The sequence below is a fragment of the Nannospalax galili genome, unplaced genomic scaffold (assembly GCF_000622305.1).
Source record: "Nannospalax galili isolate Female #2095 unplaced genomic scaffold, S.galili_v1.0 scaffold653, whole genome shotgun sequence".
Classification (NCBI taxonomy): Eukaryota; Metazoa; Chordata; class Mammalia; order Rodentia; family Spalacidae; genus Nannospalax; species Nannospalax galili.
Window position 1 is genome coordinate 2282197 of NW_008334077.1, and position 22010 is coordinate 2304206.

The following is a 22010-nucleotide window of genomic DNA, read 5'->3' on the forward strand; positions in this document are numbered from 1 at the left end:
TCGGCGGCTGCTGCCGGCCTGCTGGAGGCCCGGCCATGGGCGGAACCCTTAAAGCTCGGGGGGCCGGCGGCAGTAGCGGCTGCGGGGGCCCAAAGGGGAAGAAGAAGAACGGAAGGAACAGAGGAGGCAAAGCCAACAACCCTCCGTACCTGCCCCCCGAGGTGAGCACTTGGAAAGTGGTGAGGCGATAGAAAACTACTCCTTCCGTTCCCCAAGACTCTAAGGAGGCGGGATAAAGAGAATTAATCCCCGCTTCCGGTGTCAAGCCCCCACAGGGGAAGGACGCGGGAGCAGAACCCCTCCTTCTGCCCCAGGACCGCCCCCCCGAAAGGAGGAGACTCGAGACTGGACCTTCCTTTCGGTGTCAGAACTTCCGGGAGGGACCGCTCCCAGCTTCTAACCTCCATAACCCCTAGAGAAGTGGGGACGGGAGATCCCACCCCCTTGGGAAGAGCAGAGGATGTCCGACCACCCCCTGCCCACGCTGGAACTGGGAAAGAAAGGCTGCATCCTGGGATAAGGGAGGCAGAGTGACTCCACTTTTTCTAAACTTGCTCCACAGGGAGGAGGGGAGTAGCTGGGACAAGAGCAATGTGTTCCCTCCCTACCCCTCAGTACCCACATAAAGCCAGAGAATAGTTAAACTTAGTCCTCTGCCCTTTGCTTGTCCAATGAGGGCGTGGAGACAGAAGAAACTCTGTATACCTACTCCATGAGTTCTTAACGCAGAGATTACCACTTTGTTCCTCCCTCTTAAGATAGGAGAATTCTGAGTGGGAAGGGCTTCAACCAGTGGTTATCAAACTTTAGTATGTACCAGAGTCATCCAGATTGCCTGCCCCTCTTCTAGAATTTTTGGTTCATTAGGTAAGGGATAGGTCTGAGCATTTGCATTTCTTACAAGTTCCCATATGGTGCTAATGCTGCTTGCTGGTCCCAAGACCACATTACACTTTGAAAACCATTGGCCTAGCTTCTCTGTATCACATTTCTAAAGCCAACCATCCCAATTCTTCATCTCCAGTAAAATGATAAAAACAGTTTCGGGAAAGAGATTATTCATGGGAAGAGAGCTCCTACACATTCTGTGGGGTCAGAATTATGGGTGAAGACCACTTGTTAGGGTTTTGAGGGACAGAATGAAGACAGAAAGGGAAATGGAACAATAAAATGACCAGAGAGTGCAGAAATACAGAATGCAGCACAGGCAATTGCACAGACCTTCACAGCCAAGGATGGGGAAGGTTGCTGCTGGCCTATGCTACCACCAGGAGGAGGAAAAAGAGATCGTGAGGCAGATTCAGGATTTTGCTTCAATCTAGGCTAGGACAGGAAGTAAAAGTCATAGTGAACTTGGTTGATGGTCTTATTCCCTTATTAATATCAGTTGTTCTTTTGTTCATGTAAGCTTGGCCTTTGACACTCTGCCCCAGGCTCACCTGGGGCTCCTGTCTCATTGAGTTTGTTTGTGGTGACCAGTGCTGAGCTCACCCTTTGGCCCTGGTCCAGAACCACTTGCAGCTTCTTACATTTGATGACATCAGCTGAGAGAGGCAGGCAGGAAGGAAATGTTGTCTCCCAGGTCAGTGGCAAAGAAAGGCCTCAACACTTTGAGCACGGGAAAACAAAAACCATAGACATTTGGGAACAGCAGTTTTAGGTTGGGGGTAGGGTGGTAACCTTGTACCTAGGATGAACATGCTGGAGACTTGGGATTCTGTTCCTGGCTTCAATGGGTGACTTGCTATATACTTACAGGTTTTTCCTTGGAGGCCACATTGGTTCTGAGTAGTTTGTCTACCACTGATCCTTAGCAGGCATTGCCTAGGCAGGTGTCCCTGGGGCTTCTTGCTCTCTCTGCCTAAGCTGGTTGGGAATTGAGAGGGGAAGTACGGATTGGGTCTGCACAGTGTGTGGTAATTGCTTCCTGTTTCTTTTCAGGCTGAAGATGGAAACATCGAATATAAAGTGAGTCTTAGGCTGGGGAATGGGGTGATTTCTCTGAGACCCCTCTAACTTCATGATGTATGGCAATGTAGGGTTGTAGTCTAGGGTGAGGGTTCTGAACCTCATTGTGTTGGGGAGAAAATCACTGCTATTGTGGTCAGGGGCAAGGGTTTTAAGTGGAAAGTAAAGATACTGGTTATTGCAGCAGGACAGGTAAGAAGAACACCTCTGATTACTTCTCATGGTACCCCATCTGCCCTAAGCTGAAGCTGGTGAATCCATCCCAGTACCGCTTTGAGCACCTGGTGACACAAATGAAGTGGCGGCTCCAGGAGGGACGCGGTGAGGCTGTCTACCAGATTGGGGTGGAGGACAATGGGCTGCTGGTGGGGCTGGCTGAGGAGGAGATGCGGGCCTCCCTCAAGACCCTGCACCGGATGGCAGAGAAGTATGCTTCCTCCTCTCCCTCAGTTCTCCTTTCCCTCATTTCTAGGGAGGACTCCTGCATACCCAGCCAGCCAGGTCTAAAGGGTTAGGGTGGTGGGCTTTCCTTCTATTGCAATCTCTTAACGAAGGGCTAAGGTAAGGCAGGCTGGTGTTCTGATCGCCTCACTGTGTCTAGACTTTTCTGCTCCTTGATTTGTTTTAGAGGTGCTCTGGATAGACATAGATGGGAGGGTGGTAGGAAGTACAGTAAGGTGTGAGGAGCTGTGGGCAATGCTGGTGGTGGTGGGGGAAATACATGTGAAATATGGCAGCTTGTGACCTTGCTGTGACAGGGTTGGGGCAGACATCACTGTCCTTCGGGAACGAGAGGTGGATTATGACAGTGACATGCCCCGGAAGATCACTGAGGTGCTGGTACGGAAGGTCCCTGATAACCAACAGGTGAGCACATGCCCTGCTCATGTTCTCCCTGTGAAGGCCCTGTGGTGTCAGCTTTTTCACTGGCCTAGGATCCTAAGGGTGTCCAGACCATCTCTTGCTCTTTAGGGAGCATCACTACCTTTGACCTTCAATGAGAGAGGTGAGATTGGAGCCCTTACCCCTGCCAATTTGTTCACAGTTCCTAGATCTCCGTGTGGCTGTCCTAGGGAATGTGGACTCAGGGAAGTCAACCTTGCTTGGCGTCCTGACCCAGGGAGAGCTGGACAACGGGCGGGGCCGGGCTCGACTCAACCTTTTCCGCCATCTGCATGAGATTCAGTCTGGCCGAACCTCCAGCATCAGCTTTGAGATCCTGGGCTTTAACAGCAAGGGAGAGGTGCATGGGATCAACGGGACCCAGTGGGGCCAGACTCTGAGGATGGGCTGGTAGAGGTGAAGGATAGGCTGGGGGCAGAATCTGGAGACATTTTGGAGTGGTGTAGATGAAGGCTCTGAGGGCACTGTGAACAGCTCTCCCTCTTAGAAATCAATGAGAATCCACTGAACTAAATAGAAAATGGGGCTTAGGGTTATGAGGCAGGGTTACCCAGGGACTAGATAGGACCTGGCAAGTCCTGAAGGGTTGGGGGGGCTCAGAGGGACACTGAGAGCCCTGGGCCCTGGGCTAGGTGGTGAATTACAGTGACTCACGGACAGCAGAAGAGATCTGTGAAAGCAGCTCCAAGATGATCACCTTCATCGACCTGGCTGGCCACCACAAGTACTTGCACACCACAATCTTTGGCCTCACCTCCTACTGCCCAGACTGTGCCCTGCTCCTCGTCAGTGCCAACACTGGAATTGGTACGAGACACTGGGCAGGGGCAGGGTGAAGGGTGGTGCCGACTCTCTCCTGCTCCTGGGCCTCCTCAGAACTGGGAGCCACACCAACTCTTCTCTTCCTTTTCCTCCCTGCCACATTCTCCTCTCTCCTGTTGCCTGCCTTCTTTCTGTGAGGCAGCTGGCACCACACGGGAACATCTGGGGCTGGCCCTGGCCCTGAAAGTGCCATTCTTCATCGTGGTCAGTAAAGTGGACCTGTGTGCCAAGACCACAGTGGAGAGGACAGTACGCCAGCTGGAGCGGGTCCTCAAGCAGCCTGGCTGCCACAAGGTCCCCATGCTGGTCACCTCTGAGGACGATGCTGTCACTGCTGCCCAGCAGTTTGCCCAGTCACCCAAGTGAGCCTGCCTCTCACCCTAAAGCCCTGATGAACAGGGAAGGCTGCCACAGGGCCCAGGAGCATGGTGTCTCACCTCTAGGGCCAGATGTATTCCAGTGCAGTACTCCAGTGCAGTACTGTGGCCTTTTCGACTTGGGATTGTGGGAGGGAGCCATCCAGCCAGGAATTTTGTTGGTGCCTGGGATGTTGGAGACATCGTGCCATGTTCATTGGTGTGCTCACAGCCAGGAGAAAGGGGCTGTCTGCTGCCCAGAGGAAAGCTCACCTTCTCATGGGTAGGTCCACGGCTTCCTGTTAGGACTGTCCTCATCTGTGTATTCTGTGCCTCCCTCCATAGTGTCACCCCTATCTTCACACTGTCCAGTGTGTCTGGGGAGAGTCTGGACCTTCTGAAAGTCTTCCTGAATATCTTGCCGCCACTCACCAACAGCAAAGAGCAGGAGGAGCTCATGCAGCAGTTGACGGAATTCCAGGTAGTTGGTCCAACAACAGAAGGCGGGGGTGGGGGTGGGGGCTGGTTCTTTTGAGCCTGTGCCTGCTTACAAAGGTTGACTCTGCCAGCCTTCAGGGCAGGTCAGCCAGCCCTGGATGTAGACATTGATAGAGGCTGTTTTTTTTTTTTAGGTAGATGAAATCTACACAGTACCAGAGGTGGGCACTGTTGTTGGAGGAACTCTTTCCAGGTGATTGCCTTGTTTGCTACCTACCCCACTCAGCCCTCACATACCCTTGTACTTGAAGATATCTTGCCTGAAGGAGGAAACCCTGGGGTTAAACAGAGCTCATCTACAGAATGTGCTTGTTTGCAGATTAGGTATTCAATTTCAGAAGAGTTAGAGGAAGCCAAGTCTATTGGCTTATGAAGGAAGAAATTGTAGTATATGCTTGTAGGGAGTCTCCTGGCCCCTGAAACAGTATAGTTCATGGGCTCCAGAGAGAAACAGTGAATTCAGCTTATATCTCAAAGTAGGGAAGTAAGACTTTCTGAAGCAAAGGGTAAAACCCAGGTACATAACCTGTTCCTTCAGGGATCAGGTATTACCAAACCACAGGTAACAAACCAGCCATTACTGCTAGCCTTCAGAACCTGAATGCTGGGCTGGGCAGTCATCCCCTACTTGCAGTTCCAAAGGAATTTAGTGTTCCTTTGCCCTATTCAAGGGACTTAACCCCAGAAGGACAAAGTGCTCTGGGTGGGACCCTAGCAGAGAAATCGGAGGGGCCTATGCTGACACTGTGCTGCCTGCCGTCTGGGCTGCAGCGGGATTTGTCGTGAGGGAGACCAGCTGGTGGTAGGCCCCACAGACGATGGCTGTTTCCTGGAGCTGAGAGTATGCAGCATCCAGCGCAACCGCTCTGCCTGTCGTGTGCTGCGAGCTGGTCAGGCTGCTACCCTGGCCCTCGGGGACTTTGACCGTGCACTGCTACGCAAGGTGAGGTGGGTGAATGGGCTTGGAAGGGAATATAAAGAGAAGTGTCCAAACTAGCTCCTGAATGAGAAGTGTCTGAGGTGCATCAGGGAAACATGGCCTTTAATCCAGAGGGGTAGATCTAGTTACACAGACTATGAAAAGGGGTTGGAATACTGAAAAAAAAAAAAATGTAGCTCTCTATACATCACCAGGGTGCAGCAGGCTGAACACCCAGGACCTTAATAGAAAGCATTGAGGATGTGGGCATTGGAGAGTTTGGAGTACTGTCTTCTGAGGCTTTTCTTTGGAGTTATATAAGAAGGGAAGGAAGGAGATTCAGGAGCTGTAAAGGGTATGGAGTGACTGGGAAAGAGAGTCTAATGCCGGGTCTGCCCTTCCTGGACCTGGGGCTATGCCTCTTCAGGGCATGGTGATGGTGAGCCCGGAGATGAATCCTACCATCTGCTCGGTGTTCGAGGCAGAGATAGTCCTACTGTTCCATGCCACCACCTTCCGACGAGGATTTCAAGTAACAGTACATGTGGGCAACGTACGTCAGACAGCAGTGGTGGAAAAGATTCATGCGAAGGTGAGAAGGACCCAGCTGTGTCTCCATTTCTACAGGGAAAAGTCCGTACTCTGTCTCCATAAAGGAAAGTCTAACATCAGATTTGTCAGAGAGTTCCTTGATTCCACACAGGGAACAAAAACCCACACAGGGTGGGTAGCAGTCTACATGGGGTAGAGAACCAAGGCTGGTAGAGAATGGGATGAGAGGCACTGGCCAGGGCTGTGACCACTTATTTGCTGCAGGACAAGCTTCGGACAGGGGAGAAGGCAGTGGTACGTTTCCGTTTCCTGAAACACCCAGAATACCTGAAGGTGGGCGCCAAACTACTATTCCGGGAGGGTGTCACCAAGGGCATCGGCCATGTCACTGATGTGCAAGCCATTACAGCAGGAGAAGCCCAGGCCAGCATGGGCTTCTGAGTCCTCCAAGCAAGAACAGCTTTATTGTTGTCCCTACAATACATAAGGTGATTTCTGGCCATGCTGCCCACCATTGGCAGATCTGAGTGTTAATGGGTTAGGGACGAGTACCCTCTGCCACTTGCTTCTTGCTGCCTTTGTGGAGAGTTGTCTAGCTTGGTGTGCCCAGGGAGGGGCAGTCCTGAGGAAGAAGATTCAGGGCTCAGTGGCTGTGTGCCCACCTGGTTAGCTCATCAACCCTGGCAGCTGCATGACCTATCCATCGGAGGGAGCGGACTCCAGCCACCTGGGCCTGCTTATCAGGACTTGACATGGCTCATGAGTGTGATCTCTGCACTTCAGGAATTGTCACCACTGGGGTGGCCCTTGAAAGCACTTCTTTTTTCATACCTCTTCTGAAGGCCATGTAAGTTGCCCATTTCTACCTGATTGTGCACAAAAGATAGTGCTCCTAGGCATCCGGTAATTCCAGGGTCTGAATGGCAGACATGAATTACAGTGCTCCTACCCTGTGCTAAGACCTGAGGCCTATTCCTGGCTTTATCTTCCTTCACTCAAGGCCATTTCCCCAGATCTTCCTCTCATTGGCCCCACAGGTGCTATTTGTGGTGCTGGCCCAGGCGTGGGGCTGCCAAGCTGAGACTTGGCACACCAAAGGCCAGCTGCATGTCATTCAGTTTCCTCTTCAGTCATATGATATGTTGACTTCATGCTAGATCAAATAGTGTTTTCCTTTCCCAATCTGCTAGCTGCAGGACCTGACCCACAGTTCTGCATCCTGGCACCCCTTATCTCCATTCCTGCTCCCACATAAATTTTCTCTTCTTTTAGTAATTTGTAGTTACCATCCCCTTCCCTCTGTTGCAGGGACCCAGGAGGAAAGGGAAAGATGTCATATTTTCCTAATCTAGGCATGGACTCCCTCCTTTCCCTTTGTTAGCATCCTGGGTTCCTACGGACTCAGGGATTTGTTGGTTGAAGATTGTCTGCATATATATATATATGTATATATATTTAAATACACATATATTGTACAGAATAAAAATGTTTTATTGAATATACTGTGCTAATGCTTAAGACACAGGTTGTTTCTAAAGCTAGATTCTTCTCCAGGGTTATAGACAAGTGATACCCGCCATTGTTGAATGGAGACGCCGCCATCCCTTACCTCATTTGTCATTCTTTTCCTCTCCCCACAGGATCAGTGTTCTAGCCATATATTCTGACTCGTTTTGCTTCATTCTTCAAGTGAGCAGAGTATACAGTAAAACAGGCTCTCTCAGCTCAAATAGGTTGTCCTGGTATTTATAACAAGTTGTACCCCCGTCAGTGGTAGCCTTTGCTATTCTTTGTCAGAGGTTGGAAGATTAGAGTGCCAGCTCTTCGAAGATGAGTAGAATTTAGAGAGGAGCAGTAATGTGGTCCTTACACTTTACAGTTTTACAGCCTAAACTAGATTCTTGGAGCACTGAGGGCCACCTTAACCAAACGCAGCCTTTCTTCCTATTTCTGTGTTCAGATTACCTGATTATCATGTTTTCAAAACACTGCTAGGTCTCTGGAATTTCGGCATTACACATACTAGCCAAACACTACTACTGAGTTATATCCCCAACCTTTTCTGATTATCACATATTATAGGACAATAAACACAGTCTATGGCAAAACCAGGAACTATTTTTAGTGCTGATCTTGACAAAACAAGTATGTGTGGTCCAAGAGCCTATGCAACATTGTCTCTAGAGTTTTCCTTTTTTGAGATAGGGTCTCTGGCCTAGGCTGACTTCAGAGTTGCTATGTAACTGAGGATGACCTTGAACATCTGATCCTTCTGCTTCCAGGCCTGTTTTTAGTACTTTATATGGCCTGGTGCTGATATAGCCCAGGCTGGCACTTAACTCAGTCCCTCCTGCCTCAGCCTCCTTTAGCTGGGATCCTAAGTGTGTGCTGCCACACTTGGCAACAGCTGATTTTTAAAATACCATCGATTTAACTTGCTACCAAGAAGTCTGCAGTTAAATTTTCCTCCTGTTTTAAGAATTGTGTTGACTTCCTTCTGTGTAGCTGCTAACAAATGGCAGGCAGGCAGGCAGGCAGGCAGGCAGGTTATCCTGCAGCACAAAGAACTATAGCCTTCACCCAGCAAGATGCACATATGCCTGTCTGCTTGCCTCCCAGACTCTGTACAATGGGGCAGGGCTGGGCATTCCTAAAAAAAACAGGCATGCTGCTGGTATTGCCCTCTGTTGGTTCCACTAGCTATACTTCCCCCAGCCTTACAGTTTGGACCTCTAGAAATCCAATCAAAACTTAAGTTTCTGCTACATTACTTTCTCTTTTCAGATATGGTTGAACTGTTAACCCAAGCTGGCCTGGAACTTAACTCCAGTTACCACACTACCACATCTGTCTTGTTACTTTTCAAGTCCTGGGGATTGAACCCAGTGATTACATGCTAGAGAGGTGCTTTGGGTTATATCCCCAGGCTGACCTCAAACTTGTTATAAAGCCAAGGATGACCTCCTGCCTCCCCTCCAAAGTCATGGGATATAGCTTCATGCGATTTAAAAAAAAAAAAATATTTATTTTTATTTTATGTGTATAAGTGTATTGCCTGCATGTGTATGAGTGTACCCATGTCATGCAATGCCGTGGAGGTCAGAAAAGGGCTTCGGATTCCCCTGGAACTGCAGTTAAGGACGGTTTGTAGCCGCCATGTGGGTGCTGGGAATCGAACCTGGGTCCTCTGCAAGAGCAGTCAGTGCTCTTAACTGCTGAGCCACTCTCCAGCCCCAACTTCATGCAATTTTTAATCTTTTTTTCCAAGATTAAAAAGGAAAAGCCAGGTACAGTGGTATATACCTATGATGTCAGCTTGGCATACATCTTACCCCACCCCCCAACTAGTGTTGGAAAAAAAATCACTAGCAAACTACTTGCTACATCAATACAATATTTATAGAGAAATAAAAGTTTATAAGACAACCCCTTAAAATGTATTTTTATTGTCCCAGTCTTAGCAATGAGATAAATTTTCACTACATACACTCAACCAATGTCAAGCATCAAAACATGTATATACCAGGCAACTGTGAAAAAAAAATTTTTTTTTTTTGAGACAGGTCTCACTAAGCAGTCCTGGCTGGCTGGAACTTCAACTATCTAGAACAGGCTGGCCTCAAACAGGTATCTGCCTGCCTTTGCCTGCTACAAATCTAGTAGGGGGAAAACCACATAGTAAATTACTAAATTTCCTGCTAAATTTAGTGAATTTTATACCTTTTCCCTTGAAGTAAAATGCAAAGCCCCAATTTGTATGTGTACAACATTCTCCTACCCACTTAACCTACCACCTGGCTGGCTTAGCTTATCACTTTCAGTGGGCTTCATATATAGTTCAAGGTCCCCATATCAGAAAAACCTCAAGAGCTGATTCCTACAGGTAAGAATGGAGATAGTCTAAAGTTTTGAAGCCAGCATGGGCTAAACAATGAGACTCTCATTTAAAAAGGTTTTAAAATTCATTATCCTTTTGCACTTTGCCCACACTTATAGTAATGCTTTTTAATCAAAATATTTTTGCCTTTTTGTGTGTGTGTTATGTCCATAGGTTAGAAGAGGCATCAGGATATCCTAAAACTGGAGTTATGGACAATTGTTAAGTCACCATGTGGGTGCTGGGATTTGAACCTGGGTCTTCTTTAAGAGCAGCCACTGCTCTTAACCACTTAGCCATCTCTCCAGCCCAGCTTTTTCTTTTCTTTTCTTTTTTTTTTGCCCTGTAGCCCCAGCTGTCCTGGAACTCACTATGTAGATCAGGCTGGCCTTGAACTCACAGAGATTGGCCTGCCTCTGCCTCCTGAGTGCTGGGATTAAAGGCATGTACTACCATGCCTGGCAGTTTTTTTTTTTTAAAGATAGGGTTTAGAAACTGAACTGAGGACCTTGCACAAGTTACCCCAGGCAAGTGCTCTACCACCTGAGCTATAATACCCAGGATGCTCCCCGCCATGGCCTGTACTTATGAGTCATACTCCCCAAATACATAATTGGCAAGTCTCATTTTAGAGATAAAGTTTGAGGGAGTTTGCAACTAGATCTCTCTGGGGCCTAAGGCCCCATATATATAAACAAAGGATGGATTTTAACATTTCAGGGTTCTTATCCCATTGGAAGAGAGGACTTTTTTGTTATTAAATTCCTTGAGAAATGAACATAGTTCCATTTCTGCTACAAGCCTGAGGGCAGCACTAATGTGTTAATGGCTTAAAAAATGATTCCAGTGTCTGCATGCCATGGGGCCTAGGGCGTTTATTATTGGAAGCCAATGGGCCCTTGGGATTTCTTTTGCCTTGAGGAGATGTGGCAGGAACAGCCTGGGGTTTGGAAGTACAAGGCTGCAAAAAGGATTTCTGCAACTCCAATGCAAAATGATAGTCTATATGTTCTGGCATGTCCCACACTGGAACCTGGGAGTCACACTTCTCACAGAGCACTTTGTCCTCAGTGGCTATGAGACTGGGGGTAGTAGCTGCCTTCTGGGCTATCTCGACAGACATGTCTGGACTGTTGTGGACCACACCCATCTCTGTAGAGACTGCTTTAGAGAATACAGGCTTCAAATTCAACACTCTTTCACAAATAGGGGCACCATTTGAATACTCGGTTGGAAAACAGTTTGGTGACTCTTCAGAGTCAGACTGAGGACTTTGTGGAAGGTAAAAAGCTGAAGAATTATTAAGCTCTTTTTGCTTTAACAGTAGACTTTTCTGCTTAAAGAAGGGCTCAACTCCTGTAGTTAGGCTTGTTTGGAAGAGTAAAGCAGGCTTGGATGGTGACTTGTTCACTAATGTGGTAGGGGATGCAAACGAAGTTTCTTTAATTTTCTGCTTTTTGGCAGCCTTTTGGAAGAATGACTCTAGAGAGGTAGTTGCTTTTTTAGTGGTGGACACAGCAGGACCACTTTCCTGGGCCTTAGTTTCTGAGCTGGTAATTGGCACCTTTGTCTGAGAACTTGAGTCACCGCTCAAGAAGATGGTGATGTCTTTGCAAGTTGAAGGGGCAGAGGCAGAGAATTTGGTAGCGCAGAGGAAGAGCATTGTGAGGGGAGGAGACCTGTGTACAAAGCAATGGAACAAGGAAATCATCAAGTCACTCTTTTAGAGCTCAGATTCAATTCATAAATGATGGGTTCTCATTCTGCTATGCAAGGGAAACTATCCTTCTTAGTGTTTCTTTGTATTAATGTGATATATACTAAACTAGATCAGGAATACCAGAGAATCTGTGTTTCCAACAGTTTCCTAGAGGATGCTAATAATCACTGTTCTAGACCACTTTGAGAACCCCTGATCTTGTGACCAGCTACCTCCTGGCAGCGTGGATATTGCTGTATTTTATTCAGGGGAACAGCTTAAGGAGAGTTCAAGGTCATCCTCAGCTACATAAAATTATAAGTTACTATTTGGCCTTTTTTTTGGTCTTTTGAGACGGTCTCCCTGTAGCCCTGTTCCCACTGGCCTATGCAGACCAGGTTGGCCTTGAACTCCCAGAGATCCTCCTGCCTTTGCCTCACAAGTGCTAGGATGGCTTTTTTGGTTTTACGTAACTATGTCAGCTGCCATTTTTTTTTTGGTTTTATTTATGTTAACTGCCATGTCAGTGCTGGAAACCAAATTCGGGTCCTCTGCAAGAGGAGTCAATGCCCTTAACTGCTGAGCCATCTCTCCTACCCCTAAAGTTACAATTTGTTGAATATGGTGGCACTTGCCTATAATCCCCAGTACTTGAGCTTAGTTCAAGAAAGGCTAGCCTGAGCTACATAGAAGAGCAAAAGAAAAATGTCACTATTCCCAGGTTTTATGCTTTGATACCATGTTATCAAATGCTGCTGAAGAGCATTATGATTTTCAAATAAGGTTTCATATGAACACAGCACCACAATTAGCATTCAGCAATTAGTATTTCATTATGTAAGACAGTTTAATATTTAAAGAATAAGCAAATATACCAGTAAGTAAAAGCTACAGTTCTGTGTATCCAATGCCAATATATTTAGATAAGCAGTACCTCAGGTGAACTGACATTTATTTTTATAATTTTTAATATGTCTGTAGCAAATAATTATATTTCTCTCATTTCCATAGTGAATTCACAATATTCCTTTTTGGATTTCTGGATACTGGAATGCACCAAATAGAGGCCAAAAAGCCGCAGCTGAGCTTCCTACTTTGCGTTTTCTCCCTTAGACCTTGATCATGCCCGTTAGAGGTACTGACAGCCTGAGTCACAAAGAGCAGGTGAAAGTACTCAGATGCCCACTTATTTTAGAGCAAAGTCACAAAACAGCCTTTTGAGATGAATTTGAAAATAAAAAAAAAAAATCTCACCACTCAGTTTGGATTCCAGAAGTATTACAGTTCCTGATGGCAGCAAATGCATCCTGGCTCATCTTATGAGCATCATAGCGGGTAAGGGCACAGCAACGGCGAAGGCTGCTGAGACGTCTGTCTCCTTGTACACGAACACTCACAGCCAACTGAGTGGCCACCCTGTCATTCTGTGGGTAGAAAAGGATTGAGACCAGAAACAGTTACCAAGAGCATCTGGATTCTATACACTCAACTACATGAACGAAAATTAAAAGAAGAGGGTAACAATGGTTTGGAAACAGTCATTTAAAAGCCAAGAATAGGGCTGGGTGTGTAGCTCACACTTTACATAGTGAGACCCTGTTTCAAGGCAGTAAAAAAAGCTGAATGCAGAGTTAATAAGCAAGGGATGAGGCTGTTTGCCCCAGTACTATTTATATAAATTACAAATGCACTTTGTTATTATAAAGGGTACAAAGACATTTTCTACATCTTATATAATAATGGAACAGATTCTAAAGTGCAAAATTTTCTGAATAGTTCAAGTACGTTCAAGGTCAGCCTGGTCTACATACTGAGTTCCAGGACAGCCTGACTACATAATTCCACACATAAAAGATTTGTGCTAGGTCTAAGAACATAAGGAACATGTACAAAATCCTGGGTTTGAGCCACAGCACTGGGAACAACAACAAAAAAGTCAAGACAGAATACACAAAACCCTGGGCTGGCTTCATAAACCAGGTATGGTACATGTCTGTAATCATAGTGCTCCATAGGCTCTAGAGAGAGGTCATCAGCTACACAGTGAAGATTGAAGCCAGCCTGTGACACATGGGTTACTATCTTTTTTTTTTTTTTTAAAGTATGTTTTGACAGCTGATGGGAATGGAACAGAGTTAAGTGAAAATGGGACTCCCCTGAATAGTTTTTGTGACAAATACCTACTGAAATCTACAGTAGGTATCTAGGATGTACAGACTGAAATCTTTGATCAGCTTGTCATTCTTCTGCCTGAATAGTATGCTTAAAGTAGCAGAAATCTCTAGTACTTCTCCTCTTTTACAACCATCTATAGAAAATAATGTAGAATTCCTCTAGAGACAGCAAGCATTGACTTCTAGGTGAAGTTTGAGCATTAAACTTTTGTCAGCCAAGACAAAAACCCTGTAACTCTGTAACTGAGTGTCCACTGAGATACAAAAGAAGACAAAGTCCAGAACCCCATGGAATTTTTTAAGGGGTGTAAATGTATAGTATATGGATGTATATGCACCTGTGTGCAGATGTACATGCCGTACTGAAGGCACCAGGGCGTTCTTCTCTATTTCTCTTTCAGTCTTGTTCCCTTGAGACAGGATCACTCCTACTGGGCTTTCCTACCAGGCTGACAGCCAGCAAGCCCCAGTAATCCTTCTGTCTCTGCTACCCACAGTGCTGTGGTTGCACAGCCACATCTGGCTTTTTACATGGGTGCTGAGGATGCAACCTCATGCTTACATAGGAAGTGCTCTTACTGAGCCATCTCCCCAGCCAGGATCTTATGTTGTAATAGAAGCTATAGATAATGAACAAGATGTCCTACGAATGACTATAGCTGGGCGTGGTGGTGCATGCCTTTAATCCCAGCAGAGGCAGGAGGACCTCTGTGAGATTGTGGTCAGTCAGGTCTACATAGCAAGTGCCAGGCCAGCTGAAGCCACAGGGAGATCCTGTCTCAAAAAGACCAAAAAAGAAATGTAGCAGAGTGAGGAGACTTCCTTGAGAAGCCCATACCCATGCTCTCATTTTTATTTTATGTGTATTAGTGCATTGCTTGCATATGTGTAAGTGCACCCATATCGTGCAATGCCCTCGGAGGTATCGGTGCTGGGAATTGAACCTGGGTCTCCTTTGCAAGAGCAATCAGTGTTCTAACTGCTGAGCTATCTCTCCAGACCATGTATCTTATTCTTTCCCTGAGCTCCTCTCTTGCTATTAATACCTGTTCTTAAATCTGTTAATCTTTTAATGAATAAACCTCTGCTTCATTTTTTAGGGTAAGATGGGGTGATGGCAGCTGGTAACATGACAGCATGACTGAGGAAGGCCTCTTGAAGGTGGTGAATATTGAGCAGACCTAAGTGGGAAAGCAAATTTTGAGAACATAGGAGTAAAAATTCTCTAGGGAAAATGCAAAGGTGCTAAAATGAGAGCTTGCTTGTGTGTTAGATGGACATGTGGCCTGGTGCAAAGTGAGGGGGAGAAGACAGAAGAGGTCAAAGAACCAGAGACTAGGTCATATTTGTAGAATAAAAAATAAAAATTCTTAGTATGATTTAGGTACGAAAGGAACCTACCAGAATGTTTTAAACAGTGACCAGATCTGCTGTCTCAACTTCTCAAACCCTTTGGAGCTTAGAGGGCTGGAGAGATGACTCCTGTAAGAAAAGCCAGTGCTCTTAACTGCTGAGCCATCATCTCTCCATCCCCTTGATTTTTTTTTTTTTTTTGGTCAAGGATGACCTTGAATCCTGGTAATTGGTAGTGCTGGGGATCCAACCTATAACTTCATGCTTGCTAGGCAAGCACTTTACCAACTGAACTACATCCTCACCCCCAACATGTTCGGTTTTATGGGCTTATGTTAAAAAGAAGATAAAAGAGATGGCTCAGCAGTAAAGAGTACTGGCTGCTCTGACAGAGACCCAGGTTTGGTACCCAGCTCAACTGGCAGCTAACAACTGTCCATTAACTCCACTTCTAGGAGATCCGGCGCTCTCTTCTGGCATTCGTGGGAATTGCATGCATGAGTGAGTGCACTTATATACATGCAGGCAAAACACTCAAAAAAAGAGGAACTGGAGAAATGGGCTGAGTAGTTAAGAACACTGACTGCTCTTGCAGAAGACTTGGATTCCATTCCCAGCACCCACATGGTGGCTCATAACTGTCTATAACTCCACAGACATTGCATGTCATGGATGCACTTAATACATGTGGGCAAGACACATATACATAAAAAGAAATACGATTTTTTTTTAAAAAAAAGAATATAAAAGAGTTCTTAGTCAAGTTTGGTAGCTCATGTCTGTAATCCTAGCACTTGGGGGCCTGAGAATGGGAGAATATTGGTAAATTCAAGACCAGCCTGGACTGCATAATGAGACCCTGACTTAACAAACAAAATTTCTTAAAATTCCCTAGGTTTAAACCATTTTTTAAATCTTTGTTTCTTCTCCGTAGAGGAAGGAACAGATAGTATTTAAATCCCAAAGCCCACCCCAAGAATATAAAAGAAAATCTTACATCATTTCGGTCTTTGGTCAGTCTCTCCTCCAGTTCCAGGGCTAACTGCAGGAGCCACCACTGTACCTGAAAAGTATGAAACTTTAGTTTTTCATTTAAATATGCATATTATAAAACCAGACAGTGGATCCCTATAGTTAGATTATAGAATTCTCAGTAATCTGCCTTCCTCTAATTGAGGATTTTCAGTCAGGCATGGTAGTATGATCTATTATATGAGACTTGAGAGGCTGAGACAGGATGATAAGTCCCAAGGCCTGCCAGAGCTACATAGCAAGACTATTTCAATAACAAAAAGAAACTATTTGGGTATGTATAACTAGAGAGATTGCTCAGTATGTAAGAGTGCTTGCTGTGCAAGCATGAGGACCTGAGTTTGAATTCCCACCACCCATGAAAGAAGCTGGGCAGGGCTACACATGGACCTGTAACCCAACATAGCTCCAAATTCAGTGAGAGACCCTATCTCAATAGAACAAAACAGAGTGACAAAACAGGATACCAGATGTCTTGCTATGGCTTCTGCACATGCATGCACACTGACATACATGCACATACACCATACACGTGTATATATACCACACACCCAAAAATATTTTTGAGGTAGGATCTTGCTATGTAACCAAGGCTGGTTAACTCTTACGTAACTACTTCAGCTTCCTAAGTGCTGGGATCACAAGTATGTGCTCCCACGCCCAGGCTCAAGATTGTCATTTCACTTTTCCTGCTGGTACGCCGTCAGGTAGAAAGAACCTAAACTGAGTGAGGCATAATATGCTAGGTTTTTGAATTTCCTATCTAGCAAAAAGACAAGAAACTATTTTCAATTTCAGTCAATTCAATTTTATTTCTTTGAAAAAAGGGGTGTACTAGGTATTTCAACACAAAAAGCCATTTCCATTCCTTTTAGACATCATAAAGGTCCCACAAACCCAGCTATCAAAACCCACTTAACCCCCTTAAAGAGGCAGTGTTCTGTCAAGAATGTCCACTTACGTGCTCCCGAGTAGCTAGAGCTGTTTTTCCTGGGAAGTTCTTGCTACAGCCAATGGTTTGGGGTAATTGCCTGGGTTTAACTGGATCATGTTCAATCCCTCGGCACATGGCATATAGCCAAGACCTAATAAAACCAGCAACAGACTCAGGTGAAAAGGAACTATTCTCTTTGTGATCCTTTCTTTGCTTTTTGAGAGGGTTTCCTATGTAGTTCATACCCCCGCACTGCTGGGTTATAGGTGAGTGCCACCACATCTGATTAATTTACCTATTTATGGACAGTTATCACTATGCAACCCAAGCTGGCCTCCAACTCATGATCCTCCCTGCCTCAGTCTCCCATGTATTGAGATTATAAGCCTGTGCCCCTATGTCCAACCTAACTATTCTAATTAATCTTGTTAAAACAAAATACCTTCATTAGCCTTTTATCCTCTTCATGAAAAATGACTGAGGCTGGGATGTAGCTCAATGGTAGAACATTTGTTTAGTATGCCCAAGGCCCTAGGTTCAATCCCCAGCACTGAAAAAAGAAAAAAATGATAGCTGGGTGTGGTGCTGAATACCTATAATCCCAGCATTTATGAGGTGGTAGAGACAAGAGGATCAGAAATTCTGAGCTAGCTTGTGCTACATGAGTAAAAACATAACAAGGGGGGAGGGGGGACCCTGGAGAGATGGCTCAACGGTTAAGAACACTGTTCTTGCAGAAGACCCAGGTTTGAATCCCAGCACCCACATAGCAGCTAAAAACTGTAACTCCAGTCCCAGGGGATCTAAAAGCCTCTTCTGTCCTCCGTGGGCATTGCATGACACGGGTGCACTTACCTACATGCGGGCAATACACGCATACACATAAAATAAAAATAAACTTTTTTAAAAAAGCAAGGGAAACCGTATCCAAAATTAAGGATACCTAACCTCTGATAGAACTATTGCCTTTCTGAAATAGTTCCAATATAATATATTGGTAAGGAGAACACTAATTCTACTTTCTAAAATTAAGTCATGATTTGTATTTTTGGCAAAGTGCCAAAATGCAGTCCCCTAATTCATATATATCTCCAGGTCTTTCTGTGCTTACTAGGGTTGAAACACAAGCACTCATATTATCAGCAAATTAACATACATAAATGATGTTATGTATGTATCCCAGGTACTTTTGCAGCTGGGAGAAGAATGGCAGATTTCAGGCAGAATTGCAGGTTCAAGGCCTACCTGGGCAGCTTAGTAAGACTGCCTAAGAATAAAAAGTAAGGCCTGGGTTCAATTCCAAGCACCAAAAAAATAAATAAGGTAATAGGCTTCAACTAACAATTCCTGTACATCAACCATCCAGGTATATATGAAAAAACTTCTTTAGAATGAAAGCCACAGTGACCTAATTTTTATTCATTTTTAGAGTTAAAAAAATATATTTTATTGCTTTTATGGCTGGGTGTGGTGGCATACACCTTTAACCCCAGCACTTGGGAGGCAGAACAGGTGGATCTCTGAGTTCCTAGCCAGCTGGGGCTACAGCAAGACTCTGTCTCAAAAAGACCCCCCCCCCCCAAAAGCAATAAAATACTTGTTTGTTTTGGTATTTTGGAGACAGGGTCTCCCTGTAGCCCCAGCTGGCCTGGAACTCACAGAGATCCACCTGCCTCTGCCTCCCAAGCGCTGGGATTAAAGGCGTGCACCACCATGCCCGGCTGATATTTTATTGCTTTTATTATTTACTTAATTTTTTATTTTTTGAGATAGGGTCTCCCTGCAGCACCAGCTGGCCTGGAACTATGTAGACCAGGCTGGCCTCAAACTCACAAAGATTCGCCTGCCTCTGCCTCCCAAGTGCTGGGATTAAAGGCGTGTGCCATGGGGTATTCATGTGGGAGTGAAAGTGGGTGCAGGTGCCCCTCAGATCCTCCTGAAGTTGGAGTTATAGGCAGTTGTAAGCTTCGTGACATGGGTGCTGGGAACTGAATTTGGGTCCTTAGTAAGTGCAGTGCTCATTCTTAACTGCTGAGCCATCTCTCTAGCCCTATGAGCTAATATTTTTAAGAACAACCAACCTGTGAAATTACCCCAAGGAACATATGTGAGGTTTAGTGTGGTGGTGCCTGCCTGTAATCTCAGAACTTGGGAGGTAGAAGCAAGAGGATCAGCAGTACAAGGCTACCTTCAGTTACATGTCAAGTTTGAATCTGGCCTGTGATGTATGAGACCCTGTCTCAAGAAACAAAAAACAGAGAATGAACAAATGTTAACCTAAAGAAGGGTCTTTTACTAGAAGCTTTTGTTTCTGTTTAAACTTCGCATCTTTGTAAAGGTTGTATTTGGAAAATGATATAAACCACTTACCCATTCTTCTCTCCAAAATGATTCTGGAGCTGGGATTCAGTGAACTGGGTCAGTTCACCCATGTATTCTACCCCAAGAATTTTAATGACAGAAGCCCCTAGCTTTCCTCCGAGGCTACGGCTAAAGAGGAGATAAAGAATTTACAGGTTACATCATAAATATGTAGTGGTTAACCAAAAACAAAGACATTCTGCTGCTCCAAGTAGCTCTTCCAGAAAGTCAAGAGAAAATCAGAGTATGTATTCTGGTAGACTCTTAATTTTCCAGCATAAAACTGGTGAGGGCTAGGGAACTCCACAGATAAATGTGCTTGCCCGGCAAGCCTGATGATCGAAGTCTGACCCCGAACACACTCTGGAAAGAAAGAACCAAATCCACGCACGAACCTGCACTGACACACACATCCATACACACAAAAAATAGATAAAGCTAGGTCCTGGTTAGGACCTGGAAAAAAATTAACAGTAGCATAAGTAAAACACTGTTCACTGGTGTTATCAAGCAACTTGTACATAAAAACTTTTTTCTGGGGAGCTGGAGAAATGGCTCAGCAGTTAAGAGCACTGACTGTTCTTGCGGTCAGCCCAAATTCAGTTCTCAAATTTGGTTCAAAACTGTAACTTCAGTTCCACGGGATCCAATCCCCTCTTCTGGCATTCTTGCATTATGCACATACATACATTCAGGCAAAATACTCATAACACATAAAATAAGCAAATCTTTAAAAAAAAAAAAGGATAGGGATGCAGGGTGAGGCAATTGGGGTACCGCTTCAGTGGGTCTATCTAAGACTCCCAAATTGCTCTTATCTATAGTGGGAAAAGAAAGTTCTTGACTGGTGAATAGGAGATGAGAAGGAGAAATAAAGGCGAGAGTAAATGGAACTACAAAAAAGTCAGAATAGGGCAATTTTCAAATGTTCATATGAGAGTCCATTGGAATTTCTTGACGAGAGCTTCCAAAAGCATCCCTCTATTGGGTTCTTCCTCGTTTCTCTTTTGTCTGCCAAGGGAGAGTGATGGATTCAGGATTTGCTTTCAGGCATTTTGGTAGCTATTGGAGTGGTTAGAATCAGTGTCAGTTCCCTCTCAAAGGCTTCTAGATAGGGGGAGAAAACAAATTTGGCCATCGTTTTAGAACAATAATGGGTTGTCTCCCTTAGCTACAGGTGGGCACTACAGTGTTGCAGACCAAGATTTGAAGTCTTACATCTGAGCAGCAGTTTCTGATTCACAACAAAATCATCAATGAGATATAACTGTCTAAATAACTTTTTATATGGACTTAAGCCTAATGTCTGAGAAGTGTTATCCCTTGAACGTTTAAGGAAATATACTGATCATTTTACTCTTTGGTTATACTTTCCTTTTGGGTGTTTAAGACCATACAGTTGGCCCAAATAAATCAATTTATATTTACATATTTATATGTTCAGCATGGAAGAAGCCAGAATTGTCTGCGTCCCAATCCCTATCCGCAAGCTGGGTAACCTCTTCAGAGGATGGTGTGATAAGAATAGGAGATAGGAATTGGCTAGGCAGTTAGGGTAAAAAGACCCCAAAGAAAAGTAGCCAGCTTCTTGGCTAAAAGTCAAAATGTCCTTGGGCCTCTTAGCAACATACTCCATTCCAAAGACCAAAAATGTCCAAAGTATTTGGGAGCTCTTATCTAATCTTTAAAACATTTTAGGAAGTTGGGTGTGGTGGCACACGCCTTTAATCCCAGCACTCGGAGGCAGAGGCAGGTGGATCTCTGCGAGTTCCAGGACAGTTTGGTCTACATAGTGAGTTCCAGGACAGCTGGGGCTACAGGGAGACCCTCTCTCAAAAAGACCAAAAAAAACCAAAAAAACAAAAAAAACCCCAAAAGATTTTCCCTCTTCAAAGGGGGGGAATGTTAGAGTAGCAAAAAGTCCCATAAAGAAAACAGAAGAGAGAGTACATGAAGTTATCAGAAAAAAGTGATGGGGAGATATGGGAGGAGTTGGAGGGGAGGGAGTGGGCATGGATTCTCAATAAATCATTAAAAAAAAAAAAAAAAGAGTACTTGTACTCCCTAAACTTTTTTTCCTCTGCTGTTGCTTTATTTTGGTGGTATTCTTACATATAAAAACTTCAATCGTGTAAGGCCTACTCTCCCATTTGGGGATTAAAATTCCAAACCCCAGGGGCTGGAGAGATGGCTTCATGGTTAACAGCACTAGCTGTTCTTGTACAAGACCTGGGTTTGGTTCCTAGGATCCATATAGCAGGGGATCCAATGCCCTCTTCTGACCACCACCGACACTGCACAACTTAGGTGCACTTACATACATGACACTCATAAAATAAAAATGTTAAAAATTCCAAACCCCAAACAGTGATCCAAACTCCCTTTTCCATGGTCAACATTCTGCAGCCTAGCTTCTACTTCATGTCTTAGTTCACTGAAAATAGCTTACATTTTCCCTTCTTTTGTTTTTGGTTTTTTTGGTCTTTTTGAGACAGGGTCTCCCTGTAGCCCCAGCTGTCCTGGAACTCACTATGTAGACCAGGCTGGCCTTGAACTCAGAGA

The 22010-nt window shown here is 45.0% G+C and overlaps 2 protein-coding genes across 8 annotated transcripts in view; one reads left to right on the forward strand and one right to left on the reverse strand.

Annotated features, from left to right (window-relative positions):
- The first annotated feature begins 6 nt into the window (after positions 1 to 6).
- Gtpbp2 (GTP binding protein 2) lies at positions 7 to 7527 on the forward strand. Of its 5 annotated transcripts, none has more exons than XM_008829060.1 (12): positions 7 to 161; positions 1942 to 1968; positions 2211 to 2395; positions 2727 to 2835; positions 3014 to 3211; positions 3504 to 3678; positions 3836 to 4055; positions 4395 to 4530; positions 4682 to 4740; positions 5319 to 5490; positions 5894 to 6058; positions 6283 to 7527. In XM_008829060.1, exons 1-12 carry the CDS (start codon positions 36 to 38, stop codon positions 6457 to 6459), a joined length of 1749 nt encoding a protein of 582 aa, XP_008827282.1. In that variant the 5' UTR covers positions 7 to 35; the 3' UTR covers positions 6460 to 7527. The 5 variants fall into 5 exon arrangements, with proteins under 5 accessions (XP_008827282.1, XP_029417466.1, XP_029417463.1 ...); XM_029561606.1 differs by lacking the exon at positions 7 to 161 and adding an exon at positions 362 to 521; XM_029561603.1 differs by lacking the exon at positions 7 to 161 and adding an exon at positions 1560 to 1582.
- Positions 7528 to 10274: 2747 nt separating this feature from the next.
- The window catches only part of Polh (DNA polymerase eta), a 38519-nt gene continuing 26783 nt past the window's right edge, over positions 10275 to 22010 (reverse strand). For 2 of the 3 annotated variants that reach the window (XM_008829061.3, XM_017797142.2), the window contains 5 exons: positions 19458 to 19577; positions 17115 to 17238; positions 16119 to 16184; positions 12849 to 13018; positions 10275 to 11574 (listed from right to left, as the gene is read on the reverse strand). In XM_008829061.3, the coding sequence (XP_008827283.1) occupies positions 10710 to 11574; positions 12849 to 13018; positions 16119 to 16184; positions 17115 to 17238; positions 19458 to 19577 (1345 nt within the window). In that variant the 3' untranslated portion in view covers positions 10275 to 10709. Of the gene's footprint in view, positions 11575 to 12404; positions 12741 to 12848; positions 13019 to 16118; positions 16185 to 17114; positions 17239 to 19457; positions 19578 to 22010 lie in introns of those variants that run through there. The other variant, XM_008829064.3, reaches the window with a different exon arrangement.